Genomic DNA, 23,571 nt, shown 5'->3' with positions numbered 1-23,571 from the left:
ATAACAAAGAAGTCCTTTTATTCTTTTATTCCCAACAACATTCTGGCTGATTAAACCTGGCTCAGGTCGAAGGTAGTTAGAACTAGAACTACTATGTGTAGTCGCTGCATATGTACAGGGTGAGTCAAAAAGAATCATCTAATTTTAAATGGCTGTATTTTTTTTAAAGTAATGGACATTAAAGCTTACGAGAAATGTTTAAATACGTGGCTGAATATAAAGTTTTACATACAAAACAATAGTCACGAGTGCTCAACGTGTACCCCTCACACGGATTATGTCCATGCGCAGTCAAACTCCTCACATACTTTTCCAGCATGTCTGGAATCACTGCAGCTGCTGCTGCTGCAGCAATCAGGTGAAACTCATGAATCTGCTCTTTGATGTAGTTGCCAATTTAAACTAGTGTAAACCATAGAGGTGGGGGGGTGAGAGGGGGACGTTAGCCAAGCTGATGTCCATTATGGACTGCACTCCTCACCCCCTGCATAGTGCAGACTCTGAAGCTCCTTCAGCTGTAGACTGAGCGGTATCGCAGGTCCTTCATCCCGACAGCAGACAGACTGCACAATGCACACATGCAAAAGTTACCTGCAACAATATACATGCAAATATTTTATATCAATCATTTGTAAATAGTATAAATTACTCTTGCATAGTTGTTTTTTTTTAGTTGTACTCATTTTTTCTTTTCTTTTTTTTAAATTTCTTTTTAATCTTTTAAAAAATATATATATATCTGTAATTCACTTTTTCTCTCTGACGCTTTTGCTGCTTTTTGAATTTCCCTGGTGTGGAATTAACAAAGTCCATATCTATGTCTATGCCACTACCACCATTCCAAACTCTAGGTCTGGAATGTAGGTCTATAAAGTGTGACAGTTATCTCTCTGTGGCCAATACAGCTGCAGCAAGGAGCCAAAAACACATTGTGTGTATTACTGGTGTTACTGGGATTACTTTCTGGACAAGGTCTTCAAAAGTTTCCTGTATAACAACAATGACGGGGGCACGAAGGGGAAAGCTTTTTCTTTTTTTTCTCTGTAAGTGGACAAATGAGATTTATGTGCTATTGTAAGATTATGCTTACAGTTAAGTCGTGATGTGGTCTTAGCTATTTAGAGACTTGACTCTCAGAAAGTAAAAACTCCACAGTCCTCACTACATGAAGAAAGCAGTAGTTTGCAGGCACCTGGAATATTTACTTATCAGACAGAGTTGCAGTGCTAACTACTAACACAGGAAAATATCTTTCAACACTCAAAATTTTGACTTACCTTAAAGGCAGTGTGCACTTGAACAACACTCGACTTCCACTTGTCAAGTGTAGTTCAACTCGGTCTTTTGTTGATGAGATTAAATTAAGACTTGACTTGGATTTCTCTTGACCAGGTGTCTGTTATCTAATCAAGTTGCTGGACTGGAGTTGCCGTGGACATCTCGAAACACTTGAGATTTGATTTGGTCTTTTTGTTAATTATTTGAGACTTGGTGCTGTCTCTAGTTACTCTCATCAAGCAAAAAGCCAAGTACAGAACAAGAAGTTTATCTTGTGGCTCTCTTATTGGTTGGGCTTCAAGCATGCACCTGTGAGAGCACCAATACAAATAAGTCATATCTGGCATCTTCACAGGCTCATTTTATGTTTTCCCCAGTGGTTTCGTGTGAAAACAAGATCTTGATGAGATTTAATTGCTACATTTATCAGTAATTACTGAGTGAAGAACAGTCTTTTCTATATAAACAGGAGCTTCTTGCTTTGTTTATACATTATTTAACAGTTTTTCCTTTTTCACATTTCATACTTCAGCAAATGACACATGCTTGAACCAAGTGCATTCATTATGACTCAGCATGGTGCACTAAGGCCTGCATATATTAATGCTGGATTCATGATTAATATTTAACACATCCAGGAGCATTTTGCACTATTTACATCTCATAAGAAACACAAGTGCAACTCCCAAGCGTATTAGACACATTAAGCAGACGTTTTATTGAACTTTGCTTCTTGGACATAGATATTTAAAACCAGTCAACAGAAGTCACTCCAACAGAAAATTAGACATTCCACAGGAAGCACCGCCCTTTATTTTTCCAAGAACTTTTGGCACAAGCAACAAGAAAAGATCGTGTCGGGAAAGTGTGGGTGTGTTTCTGACAGGTCAATGAATCTATAAAGGGAAGAGAGCATTCGGAAATATCAATGAAGAAACAGATTGCACGGCACACTCTGCCACACTGGGAGATCATGAATCGATTGAAGCCTAAGGTTCACGATACACAAACTCTGCTTTAGGCTATGGCAACATTTGGCAGGGGTGTTTGTTGGCTAACTTAACCCACTGCTTTATGTTCTCTGTGTAGTTAGAACTGTGAGTTTTCCACTGTGAGTTTGCAAGTCTTTGCTCTTGTTTTCGTTTTTTTTAATCCATGATGGAAGCTGCAAAACACAACATCATCAAAGTCCTCAACCCCTGCAAGCGAAGAAAGACAGAGATGCAGTCCTGACATATGAGTCAGGATGTCTCTGCTCTTAATTGTGTTGCTTTAGCATATTCATGATTAATAAACTGTATATTATATATAAATATAATACACATGTCTGTTAAAGCGACTACAAGAAATCACAAAATTTAACATCTGACAGAAATAAATGTATTGACCTATAATTTGTTGTCTCGGTTATGTTACAAAGACAATTTCACATTGTATATAGTGTATATATTTATGGTATGCCGCATACACACACACACACAGTTCATTTCCCTGGGTTCCCTAACAGAAGTCTAAACTTTGTCTCCTGCTGTATCCTCGTCATTTGAGTCTCTGTTGATGTGTGAGGTGATGCTCATGGTTTCCAAGAATAGTTGTAAAATTCATGTTCGCGCGTGTGTGTGTGTGTGTGTGTGTGTGTGTGTGTGCGCATGTGTGTAAATTGATTAGCATCAGATCCAAAAATGATTTGCAAGCAATTTCTCTCAGCAAAGAGATTTTTGTGTTTACGATGTCCTTTTAGCCGTTTCCTGTTCTGGTCCGATGGAGGTGACCTTTGTGCTCTGTAAACTAAAGAAATGACTTCAATCCATGTGGAAGGAGCAGGAGCTGTAAAGCCTTCACTCTGGTGTGGATACAATGAAGCATCACTGAAGTAGTATATGGTTTTTAGTCTCATTTATTTCCTCTTCTGGGTCCATGATATAGCGATTCTGGTCCTTTGTGTTTTACCCAGACACTGACACTCAGGAGAAGAGATTCTTTGGTCACTGAAGGTGAGAGTGGCGTGACAGAAAGCACCTCTTGTCTTGAGTCTTGGGAACCGCCTCTTTCCTACACAATCCCCTCACTGCGCTTGCTCCTCCACACCACCAGCGCCGTCATGAGAAGGGTGACCAGGATGGGCACGACAATAAACGGACCCAGGATGCGGTTGGGAGGGTCCATGGGAAGCCGTCCGGTCAGAGAGCAGTCGTGAAAGTAGTGCCTGTGGACCCGGATGAAGAACTCATCCACCAGCCGGTTGGGCCAGAAGCAGTCCATCTTCAGCGCTACCAAGTACGTGCAGTTTGTCAGCTCCTCGTAGAGCCTGCAGGACAAAACAAAAAAGAGAAGGCAGCAAAGTGAGATGCAGAACAAACTCGCTATACACTTACCCAACCGGAAGTGTCGCTACATCCTGTCAACACTCAAACTTCAATCATGAACTTCGGGCAAAGGCAGATCCCGATCATCTGTAGCCAAGCTAGCGCCCAGTTTCCTTGCTAAGGTGATAGCTGCTGCGTGTAGATTTTATTGGCTGCGTCAAGTTAATTCGTTTAGCTAACAGCAGCTGTTACCAGCTTTTATAAAGAATGAGAAGGAAAAAAATGGGTGGCATGGCTTTGCGGTGGTTAGCACCATCACTTCACAGCAAGAACGCCCTGGGTTTGACTCCAGTCTGGGGTCTCTCTGTGCCTGCCTGAGTACTCCGGCTTCCTCCCACAATTCCTCCCAGTTAAAGAATCACCAGTTAACCAAAATCCATACACAGTCAGGTTAATTCTGGGGTTAGCTGGCGATTCTAAATCACCCTACGACAGCTGGATGAGGCTCCAGCCCTCTTTTGGATAAGTGGAAGAAAATGGATGGATGGAGAAGAAAAATCAAACTTTTATATTGGAATGTTTTTAATGAAAAGTTTTATATATTAATTTACCTTTATGATTTATTATTATTGACTACTATAATTTACTATGTGATTCAAATTAATTTTCTATAGTTGATTTAATCCAGTATGTTTCATCCATAATCATTTGTGCAAGGCCTGGAGACATCTGAGGATGGCGATGCCCTTGGCGAGGAGACAGGATGGCTAGACAGCCCAGACTGATAGTTAAGAGTGTTTTTACTCAGGAGTGATTCTGGGACATTTTCTAGGGTAGAAGGAGGTTGTCATATCAAGTACAAAGCTGTTCTGTCTCTTTGTGCAAGCAGCCGTACTGACGCGGCCGGCCTCCCCACATCTTTGTGTAAATAAAGGAGCCCGTTAAACGGCACAGCGCTGGTTCTGTGCGGGCTGCTCTGATTCCAAATCCATTACGCTTCTGAAACCACATCTAGGACCACCTTCCACACTGTGGGGAATTTACACAGATAAGATGTGCTGGTTTCTGTGCCAGGCATTTTTACAAGATAACCTTCAACCCGGCAAGCTAATGCAATTATCTAATGGTATGCTAGCACTCAGGAGAGCCTCCTGTCAGAAGCTGGTTTGGGGAACATCTTTACAGGTGCGGCTTGTGTTAGTGCAGAAAAACATGTCTGATCATTTTTTTTCTTACAATCAAAAAAATAGAAAGCACAGGCTAACATCTTTAAATGTTCCTGTCTACTTCTATCACTTTAGCATGTAAAAAAATATAAAAACAACCTCTTGCTGTATTTAGTCTCGGGAGTCAGGTCTCCTGTAGTTACTTCATTCATGTGTCTTTGTGCTTCCTGTTTAATTATTGCACTTCTTGTTTTACTTTGAAAGTCGCATTTAGTTTTGCTTCCCTTGTCTCATCTTCTGTGTTTTGGTTCAGCTGTGTGTGAGACACTCTCCAGTGTCAGTCTGTTCTTCCTGCCTCGGTTTTTTCTACATGTTCTCCAAGTTTTGGTTTTATTTATAGTTCTCAGTTTCCCTTTTTGTGTTTTGCCTTTTACCATCAGCCACAATAAACAGCTCGCTTTTAATGCTCCACCTGCTCCACCTTTGACCCCTCAGCGCTGTGAAAAAGCCAAACTCTGTGGCATTATCTCATAAAGTAACTTTTTCCACTCATCTATGAACCAAACCATAATATTTGTGTTTGCACATTTAGCCAACATTAGCATTCACCCAGAGTCCCGTTTCAGGCCACCTTCCACTTTATTCTCCTTTTAGTTCTGTCTTTTCGCCGCCTCCTGAGGGAAACGTGCGGCAGCTTACTATTCCACTTTGTTCACTAACTAGTCGCTCACTGTTATTGCCATTTCATGCTGGGCGGGTAGTGTGCAGCAGCTTTATCTGAGGGTTTTGCTGAAAACAGCTGTCGGCTGCGGCAAGAAATTTGGTTAATGAGACCTCTGAGACTAAACTAAAAGAGTAAGGTTGCAGACCATAAAACAAGAAAGAGGCTTAAATGCGCTTACAGCTCTGCGGGGAATTAAAAGGTTAGATGATGATTTTCTGTGGATGGATCGCTACTTCTAATCAGCGTGTCAAGTACTGGATATGTGCTCTCTGTTTTTAACGTGTTAGTTTAATGTTGGAGCGCTTTTGACGATGCAGCCCCAACACGAGGTCTTATTTGTGGAAGGTTTGCAGATGCAAACAGCTCAGGGCAGCTTGGCACGGCACCAGCACTACAAAGCACTGTGTGCTGCTGTAGGTAGCAAGTTCACTTTGTATGGGTGTGTACCTCCTTCCTCGACTGTTTCCTTGAAGTCCTACAAATCATTTGCAGCAGAGATTAAAAAAAAGAACATTGGTCCTGCTGCTGGCCTAATGAGCACTGGGGTTTTAGGGGATGCTTATGAGTCACTGAGCGAAAGAAAGCACAACAGAGTCGAGGCAGGCGCAGCGCACACACAGGGATAGAGGTGGTTACCAGTTCACCCCGCGTCGCTGAGGTTAGCGTCAAATTAAACCCGACAGTATGGAGCATGTGTGTTTGCATGTACGCGCTTTAGCAGGCTGCTAAATGCAGCTCTCGGTGTAATTTCTGTTAGGCACCATTTCATTTGATTATAAAATCTTATGCAACAGAGAAAAGAGTGATTCAGCCTGTGTGTCAGGAGGCCATTTGGCTGCTATACACACTGCACTTTGAAAGTAGATGGTATACTATTTCAGTTTCAGCACTATCTAAACTCGGCATACAGGTTGTGACATTTCAAACTGCTCTAATAGGGTAAGTGCAAGGTAAGTTTTGCAAGGTGCTTTGAACACATTTATGCTTCTATTGAAGATTAAATGTTTTCCAACTCAAGAGGAAGAAAAGACAGAATGGGCTAAGAAGCACAGAAAAACATGGTGCAGTCAGGAGCAGTCTACAAAATCAGATTGTCTGATGACTGAAGCCAATGTGGGCATGACCCCAAACTAGTGTTTGCTTTACATGTTTGCCTTATGACTGAAAGATCTCTGGTTCAGTTCTAAAAGGAGACACAAAGTCCTCGGGGGGTGGGGGTGGGGGTGGGGGGGGGGGGGTTATCTTGTGTACAAAATCAAACATTGTGTACAAGGGAGCAGCTTAGGAGCCTCTCTGTTTTCTTGTAGGAGTGACCAAAACTGCAGTTCCCTAGACGGCCACTTGAGGTTGACTACAAAGTTAAAGTCTGTGAGGCCAAAGTTAAAATATCGCCATGTCCCCTTTATTCACAACTATACATCAATTTCAATTGTATTTTGAACTGTATTAAGATTGTACTAAGTTATGCGTTGTATATTAACATGGGCAACTTTCTCTCAATATATATTACTTTTGTGCAATACCTGTAAAAAACTGTCTCAGAGTGACACTGAAAAACTAGTTCATGCATTTATTACTTCCAGGCTGGACTACTGTAATTCATTATTATCAGGATGTCCTAAAAACTCCCTGAAAAGCCTTCAGTTAATCCAAAATGCTGCAGCAAGAGTCCTGACAGGGACTAGAAAGAGAGAGCAGATTTCTCCTGTATTGGCTTCCTGTTAAATCCAGAATTCAAAATCCTGCTCCTCACATGTCTTAAATAATCAGGCCCCATCTTATCTTAATGACCTTGTAGTACCATATCACCCTATTAGAGCACTTCGCTCTCACACTGCAGGCTTACTTGTTGTTCCTAGAGTATTTAAAAGTAGAATGGGAGGCAGAGCCTTCAGTTTTCAGGCCCCTCTTCTGTGGAACCAGCTTCCAGTTTGGGTTCAGGAGACAGACACTATCTCTACTTTCAAGATTAGGCTTCAAACTTTCCTTTTTGCTAAAGCATATAGTTAGGGCTGGACCAGGTGACCCTGAATCCTCCCTTAGTTATGCTGCAGTTGCCCTGTTGGGAGCAGCCCATGATGCACTGTTTCTCCTGCACTCACTGTGTATTTATACACCTCTCTGCATTTAACCATTAGTTAATATTAATCTCTGTCTCTCTTCCAAAGTGTGTCTTTATCCTGTCTTCCTTCTCTCACCCTAACGGGTCGCAGCAGATGGCCCCGCCCCTCCCTGAGCCTGGTTCTGCCGGAGGTTTCTTCCTGTTCAAAGGGAGTTTTTCCTTCGCACTGTCGCCAAAGTGCTTGCTCATAGGTGCTGTTCGATTCTGTATTTTTGTAGGATCTTTACAGTATAAAGTGCCTTAAGGCAACTGCTGCTATATAAATAAAATTGAATTTAACTGAACTGAACTGGTCACCTGTGTGTCAGGTCATTCTTAATGCGATTATATAGCAAATATTATGGATTACCTTTTGGTTCATTGTAATAATAGTCAGTCCAATAAGTACTGTGAGTTTCTTTCCTTTCAGTGACTGAAACTTTTGTATTTTCCTTATACAGTAACACTAGTTAGGGGCTCCTAACCAAGCTTGCTTTTACTTTCACTCTAACCTTTTTTGGTAAATTTTGGTGACCAACCCTGGTCTGCTTTAAATAAAGCTTATGTGTGAGTTCAACATGGAAGATGTGCAATCTCTCATCCTTCTGCTTCCTTGGTGTTCAGCTGCTAATCTTTTCTTTACGTCACTTTCATTTTCTTGCCCACTTTCTGCGAGCCAATCAGCCTGTGTGCTTTACCTCCTCCTCATCTCCACCTCACCTGCTCACTCAGAGCTCCATCCAAGCCTCCATGTTCATCTTCACCACCACTGCTGGGATTCTGTTCTGCTGGGTCGTCAGTGTGTAATTAGCAAGTAGCTTAATTTAATTCTCAATAAATCATATTCAGTTACTAAACTGTATTCTTAAGAGCTCTGGATTAAGAGCAGTCTAAGTACGGAGACACAGAGCTGAGGGCCTCTCGTCCTGGTCCTTGCTTACAGTGAATTACACATTTAAATTCAACCCAAAAATGTAAGCTCTGAAATATGCATGTAAGAGTTTTTCAACACAGAGCTTAACCAATGTGAGGGTATCGAGTTTACTCAGATATTAGGAAACACAAAAATAGTCCGCTTCCTCGAATTCAATTTTCCATTTCAGCATATATCCCAGGACTGAGAGGAGAAGGTTTACAGAGGTGGTTTGCCTCATTTAAACAAAGAATTAAGATAGCTTCATGCAAGGCTTGCTATTACAAACAGCAACGAAGCCTCTCGCTCTAGCTGCTATTTAAAACCGCTTTACAATTGGCAGTAATCACATGCTAAGCTTGTACAGGCGGCATTTTTCTTTAAAGGTTAAAGTATTCTCTGAAGTCAAATGTGGGGAGGTGGATAAAAGAGAAAATGGAGTTCAGAAAAGGTTGTCACATTTTATTTGTTGTTGTCTAAGACAAACAAATGATGAGACCGGAGCTTAGTCGACACGCCTATCAGCAAAAACTGAATTCGTTAATATTGTCATTTAGTTTCTGTAACAACAAATTTCAAACACGGGTTTCCGAGGCAGAGAAATCAGCTTATGTAGGTTATCAACAACCTTTAATTCTTTGTGACGCCTCGAGCATGCGCTCCCTCCGCAGCACTGCCACAAGCACAATCCTGCAGATACGACTTTGCTTCCTTTGCCAAACGTTATGCAACTTTTTATCCTCCCTACACATCAGTAAGGGGTTTATGTGGAACACAAACGAAGCACTGCACATCTAGATATTTCACTTTGATCCGCACTGTGTAGGTGTTGGTGTGTTGGTGTATAAAACAAGCCAGTTGTTTAGTTCATCAGCATAAATTAAAGTATGCATGGTCAAACCTCAAGTGGTTTTTTAAATTCATTTGATCCATTTGGATCCCCAGAATGTGTGAGACAGAGAGAGAGACAGACGATGTATCCAATCTCACTTATAACAAAACGGTGTGAGATTGGAAAAATATGTCTAAATGTACAATAATTTCACAGCTTGTGCTTATGTAACCTGCTTCGGTATACAGAATCGTATTCTCTGAAACATCCCGCCACCGACCATCTGTGAACCACATGCAGGGAAAGGTGGAGAAAAGGCGAAGGACACAAGATGCAGACGGAGGGTCAGGCTTTTAAACCATGAGGGCGGCTGAATTAGACACGACTCTGCTGTTTCAACTAGTTTGATCCGCTGACAGAAGAGCAGTGTGAATAAATAAAACCAAAGATGATGAATAAGTAAAAATAACACACAGAGACGCTGCTCCGGTGACTTGCTGGCTCAAAACTGGTCCTTTATTCTGCTGACTGGAATATGAGGAGTCAGGCTGGCAAAATGTCCAGGTACGGCGGCAGATTGATGGGGCGTTTATGAAAAAATAACGGCGCACTGCACGCTTGTGTTTTGTGAGGGACTCTGCTGTCATGTTGAGTTATTCACAGTAACTGGAACAACAAACATCGTTATCTCGACCATGGAAATCATGCTGTCAGTGGAAAATTAATTATTAGCTGAGGAGACTTGTTGGTGGTGCAGATCTAGATGGATTATTAAAAAAAATAGTGACAAAATAATGACACAATCCAGGGAAAACCTCCCCTCAGTCTCACAGCGTGAGGTAAGGGGAGGGGTGATGCTTCCTGCAGAAACGCTCTTTTATTCTCTGCTGACTTTCTTTTTTTTATTTTTATCTCAAACTGAAAATGTCACTTGGGAAATCCAGTTAAAGTAAAAAATATACCCTTGGTTTCCTGTATAATGTTGCACTCCCCATGACCTCCGAGTTATATTATATTTAGGAGTAGTTTATATTTAGTGGCATTAAACCGCTCTATGAAATTACAATCAGAGTGGCGAGCGTCCCTGGAGTCCCACTGCTGTTAGTTCAGGTCGACTGTAACCACGCATGAAAGAAAAGCAGCTCCGTTTTTCATGTCTGAAGCGAGTCCGGCCGGCAGTAGGTGTGTCGGCACAGCGGGGAGAAAAAATAACTGAATCTGGCTAAACCTTGGCTGCAAATCAACTCGCTTCTCATCACCGAGCCACATGATGAATGGGTCGGCCAATCAAATCTGTAGAAAGGCACTTCCCTGGTATTACTTTGTAATGGGAATGCCATATTCTTCCTGCTTAAACTGCAATCATCAGGACAAAAGATTTGGCCTAATAACTGCTGAAGAAAATATTATGAAACCCTGTGCAGTGTTCAGCCCTTAAACTATAACAGGAAGTATCAGCCCACACCACTGCAGCTGTATTAAAACGATGACACATCCCTCATGTGAAAGTCGACTCCTCACAAACAATTTTATAAACTCTAAAGAAAGCTGCATTCAGCTGCTCGCTTATGAACGCGTCACCACCGCAGGATTTGGGACATTTGTCTAAATGCTTGATGCTCCTCCTGATGCAGCTCCAGAGGGATTTTGTCTCCTCCTGGGAATGAACTGAGGCTCGGTCACTTGTCAAAACCACTGCACTAAGAAATCATAAATTTTATTAGCACTAAATTATCCAAACATGCTCAATGGACACTTTGTTGCCATGCAGCATATCTAAAAAGACAATCAGATGGCAGCAACTCAGTGCATTTATGCATGTAGGCATGGTGAAGATCAGAATAGGAAAGAAGGTGATTTAATGAGCAGCAGAAGACCACACCAGTTGCCACTCCTGTCAGCGAGGATCTGGAAACTGAGGCTGCAGCTTGGACCTGCTCACCTAAATCGGACATCACAGGTTTGGAAATATGTTTCTTGGTCTGATTCTGATGGTAGGATCATAATTTGGTGTAAACAGCATGAATGGATCCATCCAGCAGATGTTCAGGCCGTTGGTGTTGGTGTAATAGTGTGGGGAATCTTTTCTTGGCACTCTTTGGGCCTCTTAGTACCAACTGAGCATCATTCAGACTCCACCTCCTGATGGCTGCTTCCAGCAGGACAACGCACCAAGTCACAAAGCTCAAATCAACACAAACTACTTGAACGTTGAGTTCACTACACTCAAATGGGCTCCACAGTCACCAGATCCCAATCCATTAGAGGCCCTTTGGGATGTGGTGGATAAAGATATTCGCATTATGGGCGTGCAGCTGACGAATCTGCAGCATCATGTCAGTGTGAACCAAAATCTCTGAACCATGTGCCACAAAGAATAAATGCAGTTCTAAAGGGAAAACAGTGTACCTAATAAAGTGGCTTCAAATAAGACACCGTTCTGACTCCTGCCCTTATACAACCCTAATCACTCTTAATTATGAAAGTATTCAGATGTCGTTTGTGGGCAAAGATGTTAATAAAGGCAAGAATGAGTTTATCTCTGATCATCAGAGTCAGGCCGTTACTACGTTTTTAATTATTTATATTCAGGGAGTGTTTATCATCTGTTTCACTTCCATTTTGTGGAGACGAGTTAGTCGACCGGCAGAGATGCCGTTGTGTTGTGAGGAGATCAAACAAAAAGAGCACGCTGCTGTAACAGTCTTGATCAACAGCGCCACGGTCACATCTGATAAGATATAAGAGATCCCTTGAAGAAAAACTGGGATGACAAGCATCAAAGAGCTACAGCTGAAGCTGAGGACGGGGAAATTAAAGGTTTTACACACAGATACAAATCTATGAGGACCTCAAACTGTATAATCTCGGGAAAGGACTCAGCTGTCAAACCAGAAAAACCTCCTCATCACTCACACTCATTGTTGAAAATATTCCTGCTATGAATTCTTGGAGATATTATCTCAGAGCAAAACGGAAGAAATCCATCCAAACCAAAGAAATCCAAAGAAAACAAGTCAAACACTCTACAAGGACATCTGACAAAATGTCCTACTTTTTCTTCCTACTTTGTTATTTTCTGGACCTCCAGCGTCTTCCTCCTCTGTGTGTAATTTCTTTCCCTCCCAAGAGGAAAAGTGATAAATATTTAGCAACATTTGAAAGGTGTGCTTTGTTCTGGTAGTGCAGCGTTTTCTGTTGCTTTTGGCACCTGAAATACGCACATGCCGTCACATGGTTTCCCCCTCAGATTATATATATTTTTCACTTTTCTTTTCTCTCACCCGTCGTATACATTTCAAATCAAACATCATATCATGGGGTGAACAGATGGAGCTTTGAGTGTGTGAGGATGTTTATTTTTGACGTGTGTGTGTGTGCATTTGTGTGTCTGCGTGCGTTTGTGTGTGCGTGTGTAGATAGACTCGCTGCATTTGTGTTTGTACTTGTGTATGTTTTCTGCTCAAGTATAAATTTACTCTGTCAGCTCTGTTTGCGTGAAAGTCTGTGAGTTAACATTTGCACGCGCGTGTGTGTAGTACGTTTATAAATCTTTGTGGGGACCAAACGTTGGACGTTTACTACACTTGTGGGGACCAACAGCTGTTATGGGGACAAAATCCCCGTCCTCACGAGTGTAAAGGCATTTATGTGACTCCAAATGTGGTTTTAGTGTCAGGGTAACAGTTACGTTATGGTGAGGGTTTAGGGTAAGGGTCAGGGTTAGGAATGAATCTTTGATGGTTAGTGTTAGGGTAAGCGGCTAGGGAAAGCAATATGTCAATGAGATGTCCCCACAAGGATATAAAGACACACATGTGTGTGTGCAGAAGTTCAGACATCACTGCTGGATTTGGACACATAAACAAAGTCAGATGCTACAATGTGGTCACTGCACTCTGTGAAGTCAAGATACAAAAACCCAAAGAATTATTGCAAACAAGCATGAAACCTGCCGATGATGCATGTGTTCACACACAGCTTACGCCTCAGGTCCAGTTCAACACTGCATTACAGTAACATTAAGCTAAAACACACACATGCAGTATAACCTGGGATTAAAGTGGATGTTTGGGATTGTTTGCTTTTTCAGTGGCAGTTACTGTAAGTCCTGCGTTCCACACAGCTCACCAAACATCATCAAACACAGTTTTGTGCAGTTTGAACCCCAAAAATATAAAAAGCTAATCAAAGCTTCAGTTACTGCATTTTTAAAGGATTTTTGTGTAACAGTTCACAGACTGGAAATTTAACCCTTTCAAGGCTGAACTATGATATATTTGCCAAAAATTATATATAATTATGTTTTAAATCTACAAAGTAAATGTCAACTGATTGCAGCCTGTACACAAAGAGACAAATCTACTAAAGCTCACAACAAAAATGATGATGTGAGTGAGTCATTTCCGTACACTACACTGCTCTGTCGTCCTTCAGGGTTCCCCCATCTGCCGAGTACTGCTGAAAATCCTGAATATATCGATATGAAACAGGTTGGGATGGAGAGACACAAGTTGAGAAACAAGATAAATAAAATATATATATATAAAATTAATACTCTGCACCACTTCCAGGTTGTGTCTTTGTAAAGTTCCATATGTGTGCTCACTCATATGGATTTAATCCACTCCTCAGAGGCTTTTTTTCAGCTAAATAAACCTGCAGCCATTGTTCACATGTTATAAATTTGCCGTTGGGTTTAGTTTCCGGCAACGTTGCCTAATAAGTAGTCTTGTGATGGGAGGAAGCATCGGAGTTAACACAAAGTGTCAGAAGTCAAATTGGTATTCCAAGCTGAGAGAAGATTTCTCGACACTGAATCAAGACTAGATTGAAGGTTTCTAGGAGGGCAGTGCATGGCGCTAACACGCCTTTGCTCAAACGCGATTTGCTGTAATCAAAGCACGTTCAGGCAGGTCAAAACTGAGCACACTGTTAGAAGATCAATACATCAGGCTTTGTTCACAGAAAGATAGAAAGTAACTTCACCACAGATGCAGAACTTATAAAAAACAAAAAACAAAGAAAACAAAAGTTAATCAGCAAAAGATCTGTGAGGAGATGGTCGTTTGGTTTGATGTGAGTCTCTGTAAAGAAGGATTCTTACTGAAATCAGATCATGTCTCAAAACACTGAAAGAACTACTTATATAAACTAAATAAGCTCAAGATGACTATCAGATTTCCGTCTTATGGAGGCACTTTTTGTAAGATGATGCTGGGATTACAAATCTCAAGTACATGCTATCAAATCAATTTGTAATTACACATATTTACTAGTGAGTATGGAAAGAACTTGAAAATTAGTTACTTTGTTCCTTTGAATAATAGTCTGCAATAGACTGGTGTCTACTCCAGGTGGGTCCAGCCTCCTGTGACCAGCAATCCATCCATTTTATTGTCATAAACTTCTAGATGTCCACATAAAGGTGTGTAGTGATGGTTTATCTTCAGGGAAAGATCGGTGTATTGCATTAAGGCCCAGTGCTTCCTCCAGCTTCCTTGCTGTGGATCTACAATTTCACTTTTCCACTCCTGTCACTCACATTTGCATAAAGCCACATGTGGCCGGCGCCACTATGAAATGTGAAAACTATGGACCATAACAAGCTGACTCTTACAGTCCATAGCTCACAGTGAAAAAATACAATACTATGCTTGAGACCACGCTGTAACGTATTTGCAGTAATGACACAGATAGAGGTGAAGACTTCCTGTCATATAACTGCAATCTGATTTCTTTTTTACCTGCTTTTGTCGCAGGAGCAACAAAGGTAACAGCAGGTGACTACAGTGAGTACATCAAAGCTTTTCTCCTTATAATGAGGCACAAACTTGTAAAGGCAGACGTGTTATTTATGATACCGTTAGAACGCAGATGAAAAACGTGGCAAATTAATCGATGGGCTGTATAAACAGGCATGGTGTGTTTGTGTTTGCTTATCTGAAAAGATAGCGTATCACTGAACAGTGCTATAACGACAGAACAGAGAGAATGAGAAGCAAAGGTGCACAACAGCGGGAGGAAAATATTCTCATCCTTAATTCCTTTCCAGCTTCAGCAGAAACCCGGTGGGACCGGTGAATCGTCAAAGCGAATGTTTGCAGTATTGATGTGAAGGCACAGAACAAGAAGACGGCTCAATTAAAGCAGAAAACACCTTTTGTTGTGTGCTCCTCTAAGGGCTTCTATATATACACAGTTCGAAATGTAATTTCAGGAGTTCTTAGGACTGCACTGTGTGCAGATGCCAATATAGTGTAAGCTAATAATAAGCGAAGAAAAAGATTATAAAGATGCTGACTTAGAGCAACAATGGGAGAGAAAATGAAATGCTACGTGTTTATTTTTCCTGGTTGCAAAGATTTCTTCTTCTCACAGCAGGATTTCTTTCTTCTTTTTTTACAGTGTGGATATGATGTGGTTTGATCTCCAGAAATGAGACTTTTTTTCCTTATGGAAAATAATTCAGAGCTTAACAAAATGCAACTGGAGTTTTCTTCCTAAATTACAGTCTGCATAAATGATGCTACTGACAGGCTGCTTCCTGTTCTGTCCGTGTTTGTGTCCAGCTATCACATATCAGGCTAATGCGAATGAAAAACCACCCTTACTGAGGCAAGTATTCGAATCATCGTCCTAACGCTATTAAAGATTTATTGCATAACAGCTGCAGTCACGCAGCAAAGCAGCCACTGCTGGACGTTATCCAGTCATTAGAGTTGTAAAAACATAAGCAATCCATTTCTAATCACCAAGTAATCAGCTGTTTAATCACACAGGTCCACGGAGAGGGAACTTCAACAAGCTTTCCACACTACTGAGCTCACTAGATTTATCTGGCCCGGGTTTGTGCATAAACCAATGTGAGCTCAGCTCACCCACAAAAGGGTTTTTAAATTATTACAGACGGCTTACGGACATGCATGACTGACTGACCAAAATATCCTCAAACAATAACACAGGCGGAAAAGTCTCGCAGAATCACAGATGATGGTTATTTTTAAACAAGAAGTGTGGAGTCTGAAAATGTATTTAAGGTCAAAGGCAGAAAACATCGTATCATTCTTTATATTCTAACCCTTTACTTGTGTCCAGAGTTCAAATAATGGCTTTTTCACCTGACAAACAGGGAACTGTAGCTGAAATGACACACATCAAATTATTTAGTAATTTTAAAAAAAGTGTTTCAACCCAGCAACTACACCCAAAGGCCATGTTTGATTCTTATAACATATTTCTGTTTACAATTATATATTAACATCTCGATCTGGAATGGCTTAAAATGAAGTTTCTTTCATTTGGGATCATTAGCTGTGTCGGTACAGAGAAATTAGCTCCAGCAATCCAAATATTTGCAAGAAAATTTTGAGTTTAGAAAACCAAAGTAACGACAAGCCGTTATTTCTAGTGCGTAGCAAACAAAGTCCAGAAAAACCTTCACAAATGCGGAGGTGGAGAAGTTGATCAAAGCCCCAGAAAACAGTCGTTAAGGGAAGATCAGAGATTTTATGAAATACTGCTGCTAAGAACCAAGCGGTGATGGAGACTGATAGGAATAGGAGAACTGCATGAGTCAAGAAAGAGAAAAACTGCCAGCACAATGCACTTTGCTCTCATGGTTTTTGTTTTGAGAGCTATTTGTGAGATGCAGAGAACATCAACATACGGTATCTGCACGCATGGTTCCCAACATGAAGGAGAGCCCTTCATCCCACGGCCGGACCACCGCAGCCGCCTTACCCAAACCCCACTGACATGACTTTGGATGAATTCAACCACAAAGTGAAGGAAAAGCAGCCAACAAGTGCTCAGCATATGTGTCCTGTTAGACTGTCTGACAGGCCAATGCCAAGTGTGCAAAGCTGCTATCATCCTCTGAAGGATCTAGAACACAGTTTTTCATTGTTTCTGGTGCATTTTTCTTTAATGAACAAACAGAAAGAAAAAGAAATCCCATTTTTCATCACTAGTATCATTTTACACAGCATTTAAAAACCGAATCATGCGATATATCATGCTGTAAAAATAAAAATGAATACCTGTAATGAAAGCATGAATCCAGGCTATAATGATTTCTAATGAATCACCAGAATTGGCCTTTTGGGATTCTTTAAATCAGTTCACCTTTGAGGATTTCTAATTATTTCCTTTTCACAGCAAATCAAGACTAAAACAGAGCAAAGCTTAAGTGGATTTCAGAGCGTTTATGGACTAAAGCTGGAGAAGTGTGTCTGTGCATGTGTCGGGAGCTAGAATAAGCTACTTCCATAATGAGCGCAGTAATGTAATAATGTGCTACAATTAGCTGACTAACCCAACAGACGGTGTAGATAGATGAGCAGACACAGCCCTCAGTGTCTTGTGCTACTGAGGCTGGCAGATGGACTGACTAAAGCAAAAGCGTATCTAATAGACCCCATAAATATTTATAGGCACTCGATTATCTCGAGTTGTTGGTATTTTTAGAGGAAAAGATGCACTCAACAAAACTAAACTTCTCAGGATGATTCGGACTCAGCTTCTTATATCAGGTCACTGATTAGACGTTAGTGGGACTTTCATTCACAAACACTGGCATGTTTTATCTCGGCAGTGCCTGAAAGAACCACTTTAAATTTCTTTACATGTTTACAGCAAATAAAGGGATATTAGGCTTTCAATTAGAGAGGAAAGACGTGGTTAGAACTGCGAAGCATTTAATTGAACTTTTCCATGATGTAACCTAGTCCTCACTGAAAGCTGCTACACAAGGAACATAGGAAGGAGTCTGAGTCAGCAAACTGGCTCAGTAATGGCAGTTACATCGATTGAAAAATTGCTAGCATTTGCAGGAAACTGTGGTGACTTTTCAGTGTGAATGTGAGGATGAGCGTGTTATTTCTTCTTGTAAAGGTTTAAAGGCTTTTAAAGTGGAAGTATATATTAAAACCTTCAAGCTAGTGTTAATTCATGCTTAGATACTACCTTCAAGGTTTTGCTTTTTCATTAAATATATGTTTTTTCTTTTTAAACATGATTAGAATTCAGTTTATTACTCATTTTATCACAAAACATAACAAAATCCTAAATGCAGGATCCGGGACGCAGACTGCTGAAAACTCTAAATCAAAGTACAAACTGCAAAGCAAAAAAAATCCAAAGTGACAGGTGTACATGGATGAAAAAAATCTTGGTAAATTAACATACACTGTGACAAAAATAGAGGGAAGGACTATTTATACACATGGGAAAAACACATGTGTATAAATATTTATACACATTGTTTTTTCCCCACCTGTCTCCACTTCCCGATGAGGTGAGGTGATGAAAAATACTCAGCAAAAGCAAGGATGCAAACAATAATGTCAAGCACAAGGGAGGAAGTCAAACAAAGCAAAACACCAGAGACAGAAACTTTCAAAGTAAAACAGGAACTAAGCTGCAGGAACAGACTACACTGATCCAAAGGAACGCTGGGCAAACTAAACATAAAGGACAAGCTGCATAAAGAATAACTAGAAGTCAACTAAAAGCTGAAACAAAAACCAACTGGGGTCACACTTATTATTTGGATTGATGCTTTTATGGCATTTCTCTACGCTTGCTGAGTGTACAAAGAGCTTTCTGCTACAAATTTCATATATACATTTATTTACCTTTACTGTGAAGCACTTTGTCTAAAATCTGTGCGAAAACATGCAGATGAGATAATCAAACCACTGACCTTCCAATTAGCAGGTGACTCTAGTACAGATTGTGTTTTTGAGCAACTATTACTGATTTTAATTTCATCACAATATCACTGGAAAAATTCACAACTGCCACGAAACACTTTATGGCCGGTATGGGGCTTGAACCCACAACCTTGGTGTTTTAGTAGTAATAGTTGCTTAGCTTCTTTAGCACTTTATTTTATTTAAATAGTTGTAGTCAATCATAAACTGAATTATTGTTTAACATATTTGGTTTGCTAATGTCGCCCAGTCCCAACTAAACATAGCACCATGTAGTATTGAACTAGCTCAGTAATGTCTGCTGCTCAAAGCAAAACCCGATGAGTGGGTAAAACAATGACTTCTGGTGTAGACAGGAGGATACATTTTTCTTCTTTAAGAACTTACACAGCAGTTTGGGTTAAAGTGCTAAGTTACATTTAAGCCTTCAGGCTGTCTTAACGCGATGATAAGTGTCTGTTTTGGCTGAAAATACAGTTTAACTGTGAAAGTGAGCCACGCGGATAATTAATTGTGGTCTGTGTAAGCAGTGACGTTTACCGGCCTCCCTAAAACCAAACCTTCATCATGCTTTACTTGACAAGGCCTGGAGGCTACACTGTGATTCCTTGATTCCTAGCTGAAGGACATGAAAGCACTCAGAAATTATATGGTAATTGCAGATGGATTCATAGATGCGCAGTTTAAAAAAACAAGGGTGAGATCAAAGACGGCCCTTCATATGTTGATTTAGATTAAGAGATAAAAACAGACTGCAGATGACAGATTAGGAACATATCAAAATTGCATGAATTTCCTCTGCCTTAATACTGCAGGTTGATCATAAACAACATGTTCTGTGTTTTCTACACAGAAAAGAAATATGCTAATCCGTCATCCTCATGTAACAGCATGGGCGCATACTTTGTCTTACACCTGAGCAAGCTCATAAACAAACACATGGTGTCTGCCTCAGGTTGTGATTAATTAACCCTCCCTGCTCAGCTGTCACTCAAAACCATTTACTGTTCTCACACTTAGACGCTTAGAGGATAAACGCACTCATATTTTTTAATTTACCTCCAAAAGGCCTTTAAACGGTTCCTTCATTTGGTTTTGGACTGAGAAAAATGAACAGCTAATCCTGAGAGGGATGCTTGCATTCAACAACCAGCATTCTAGATTGATGAAAACCTGTTATGGCACTCAGATGTCATTTATAAAAAATGATTACAGTGTTTATACTGAGAAAGTGTGATGTGGATAGACATATACAGCTTCTAACAACACAATCTTGTTGTTAGTGTCTTTAAAGTCTGTAACTGTGATGTCTTTATTGCTGTAGTTGCATTTCTTATGTTGTTGTGGAATTTCCAAAAGGACAAATAAACGTAAATTGCTTAAACTGTGTTGTAAAATCACTCTGGTCTTTGGATTAAAACACTTCTGTCATGCCTGCTGAGAAGATCAATGCCAAGTTATAGATGTTTAATAAAGAGTCGTCTGCCTTGTGACATTAAACAGTTCTTTATTCAGGGATATAAGCACCTAACCAAATACGACAGCACAATAACACATTTTTCTCTGTTTTCACTTGAGTAATTTTATAACAATCCTATTAACATCGTAGTAACACGTCATTCTGATTAAATTGTTTAGGACGTGACAGACCAAACTCCACTAAATGGCTCTTTGGTGTGAAATACACAGAGTATAATCTGTAGCTTACAGTCCAGCCTTTACAGGTGAAGACCTCGTAGCTGCACATCTCCCCTGTGTAGGCAGTGACCGATGTCATGTGTATTATTACGGGGTCTGTGGTACTCTGACCTCACAGAGGCTCCGGGGCTCTAACAGCTACGAGAACTTTAGCGAGAGCTTTCACAGCTGAATGAGATGGAAGTGAAATATGAAAAATAACACAGAATAAACCTTCGTGGCTCAGACTGGGCAGCAGTGTGGGATCATTTGAGCACATCTGGCTTTAAAGAGTTATCAGAGCAAACACTTACAAGTAGTGTGAGCTGCTTTCTCGTAGAGCATATGTGAACAGCTGTTTTAGTTCTCCCGCCAGGAAGTGAAATACTCACCACTTGCATGTTGGATCATCGTGACCTTAAACTGGAGTTTAATTTTAGGGAGGAAGAAAAAGTTGCAGGAAGCAAAGTCTAGCAATTGAAAGATAAAGTTGTGACCAACATAAGCTGCCCTCGTGCGACAGCATGAGCTACAGTCCAGGTGGCTGTTACAGCACAACTGTGCAACCCTGAGGGGACGAATCCACTGTGCATACTGTCATGAATGTGGGAAAAATAATGAAGAAGCTCCAAGTTATACTCTCAATTTCATGCAACATCTTTATTACTGCACACTGCAGACCTCCTCCTGTAAAAACAGCTGTTTGGTCTCTGGATGAAAGCCAGAGATCCAGCTCTCATCGCCAGTGACGATCCTCAGCATCAGTGTTTTGATCCGTGGTGAAATTACAGATGCTCACATGTAGGTGGTCAGGATGAGACTTCCATGGAGGGGTCTAAAAATAGCAGCTCTGCTGGAAGCAGTTCCGTGGCACACCGAGAGATGACCTCAAAGAGGCGAAATTTGAATCAGATATGGTTCTCAGTTTTTACAGATGCTGGGCCTTTTGATCGCAGCTCATATGATGGGACTGGTTCTGCTCTGCTGTAACTGTTTTCTGTGGAGACAGAACAAGCAGCTCCAGCAGGGCCACAGGCTGAATAATTATAAAACGCTGTCATAGCTTTAATTTGATTTTTGTGCAAGGGTTAATAAGAGAAAGAACAATTACATATGTAGTTTCATTTATCAGAGCACTCCAAATAATAATCAGAACGATTTGCATTTTTTTGCTGTTGCTTATAGCATTTAGAGAATCTTTTAGTGGCTCAATTTTTAAAGTGGTGTCATCAAAGTGTTTGAAAATGGAAAAAACTGAACATGGATGGTGAGACGTTATCATTCGTGTCTCCCGCTGGATGTCTGTCTTTCCATCTGCCTCGCATCTGCAGTCGTGGACGTGTCATTTTTTTTCCATCTGCTAAGTGTCTCATTCATACCTGAGTGCTGGCAGGCCAAATGATTCATTTCATCAGCATTCTGCTTTTCAGTTTGCCACCTAACCACCATCACAGCGAAATGCACAAAACCACAGCAGGGCATCACGTAGCACAATAAGTTGATTAGTTTCAGTTAAAGATCCCACTGTCGATAAACTGACGGTGCTGCTGACACTTCCTCTAGTTGTGGGGACATTAAAAACGCATTGTTGTTTTTGCATCTTCCTGTTGCCGTTCTGGATGTACAAATAAGCATCAGTGTCTTTTCCTCTGCCTCTGAGGAACCAGGTTGCCTACTTTCCTTTTCCAATTCTTTGCTCTGTTTTATGCAAGCTGTAATTCTTTGGGGGCAAAGAGGCGTTACAGTTTTTTTGTTTGTGTTTTTAACTTTCAGCAGTGATGAGATGATTGTGTTCTTTTTCCTGTTGTCACCTCCTCGCGCAGCGATGCTGAAAGTGTCTAAACAAGCTCAACAGCGGATGTTAAATGGACTCACTGAGCCGCACGTCCTGCACTTAACATTTAAACATCATTATCATGCACTGGCTCGACGCTCACATTTGACCTCATGAATTTCACTCGTGAAACTTGAGCTATAGATTCGATCAAACACTGTGAGCAGATCCAAATTATGAGGCTACATTTAAACTGCTGCACATGAATGCAGCATAGTCAAAAATTAGCACAGGCTCTGACGTACACTGTGAGAGATTAGACAACTCTAGCAAAATAAATCAATTATCAGAGTGTTGCAGAACGAATGCCTGCACAGTGAAAGAAAGAGAGGAGTGTGTGTGCACGCTGGAGGCTATGCTAAGCTACACTGAGCACAGCAATGCATCAATGTGTCACGATTAGCTGACTAACCCAAGAAACACAGCAGATGGATGGTAGGAAGAAAAAGAATATTAATGATGCTAAACATTAACAGTATTAATTCGAAAACTGTAAAATATTTACGATTTGCCAGCATGAAGATAAAACTTGTAGTTTTATCTCTAGTACACGGGAAAATCTCGTGAAATGCATGCAGAAGGTTTATCTGAACGCTACAATGCTGGAGGGAAAAAAAAGTAAAGGTCACATCATGCGAGCGCCTCAGATATTTCAATTATCTCGTTCCTTCTTGCAAAGGCTGCAAAAGCATTTTCTTGCTGGTTGGCTCTGTGGCAGTGTTGTTACCGTCACTCTCACAGAATCAAACCGGCTCCTGTGGAAAATACGCTTATTTAAGCACACCTCCCTAAAAAGTCTTGTGTCAGGAGGTCATCTTATTTAAAATGATCACACGGTGACGGCTGCCATTAGGAAACCTGCCGACTGGCTGCATCTCACACACTGCAGACTGATCAGGAATGCAAAGATGTGACTGGATTTTCTGCTGATGAGCTTTACAGCAGCTCGGTGATTAGTGCCGTCACCTGCAAGTCAAACTCATATCGGTGCAATGGATCGCGCAATGCACCTGTTTCCTCCACC

The 23,571-nt window shown here is 40.9% G+C and overlaps 1 protein-coding gene across 2 annotated transcripts in view; it reads right to left on the bottom strand.

Annotated features, from left to right (window-relative positions):
* Nucleotides 1-1,986: 1,986 nt before the first annotated feature.
* The window catches only part of ramp1 (receptor activity modifying protein 1), a 64,129-nt gene continuing 42,544 nt past the window's right edge, over nucleotides 1,987-23,571 (bottom strand). For both annotated transcript variants that reach the window (XM_063498449.1, XM_063498450.1), the window contains exon 3: nucleotides 1,987-3,586. In XM_063498449.1, coding sequence (XP_063354519.1) covers nucleotides 3,331-3,586 — 256 coding nt within the window. In that variant the 3' untranslated portion in view covers nucleotides 1,987-3,330. The remainder of the gene's footprint in view (nucleotides 3,587-23,571) is intronic.

Source organism: Pelmatolapia mariae, linkage group LG16_19 (genome assembly GCF_036321145.2).
Source record: "Pelmatolapia mariae isolate MD_Pm_ZW linkage group LG16_19, Pm_UMD_F_2, whole genome shotgun sequence".
Lineage (NCBI taxonomy): Eukaryota > Metazoa > Chordata > Actinopteri > Cichliformes > Cichlidae > Pelmatolapia > Pelmatolapia mariae.
The sequence above is the reverse complement of the archived record's forward strand: the minus strand, read 5'-3'. Positions and strand labels throughout refer to the sequence as shown.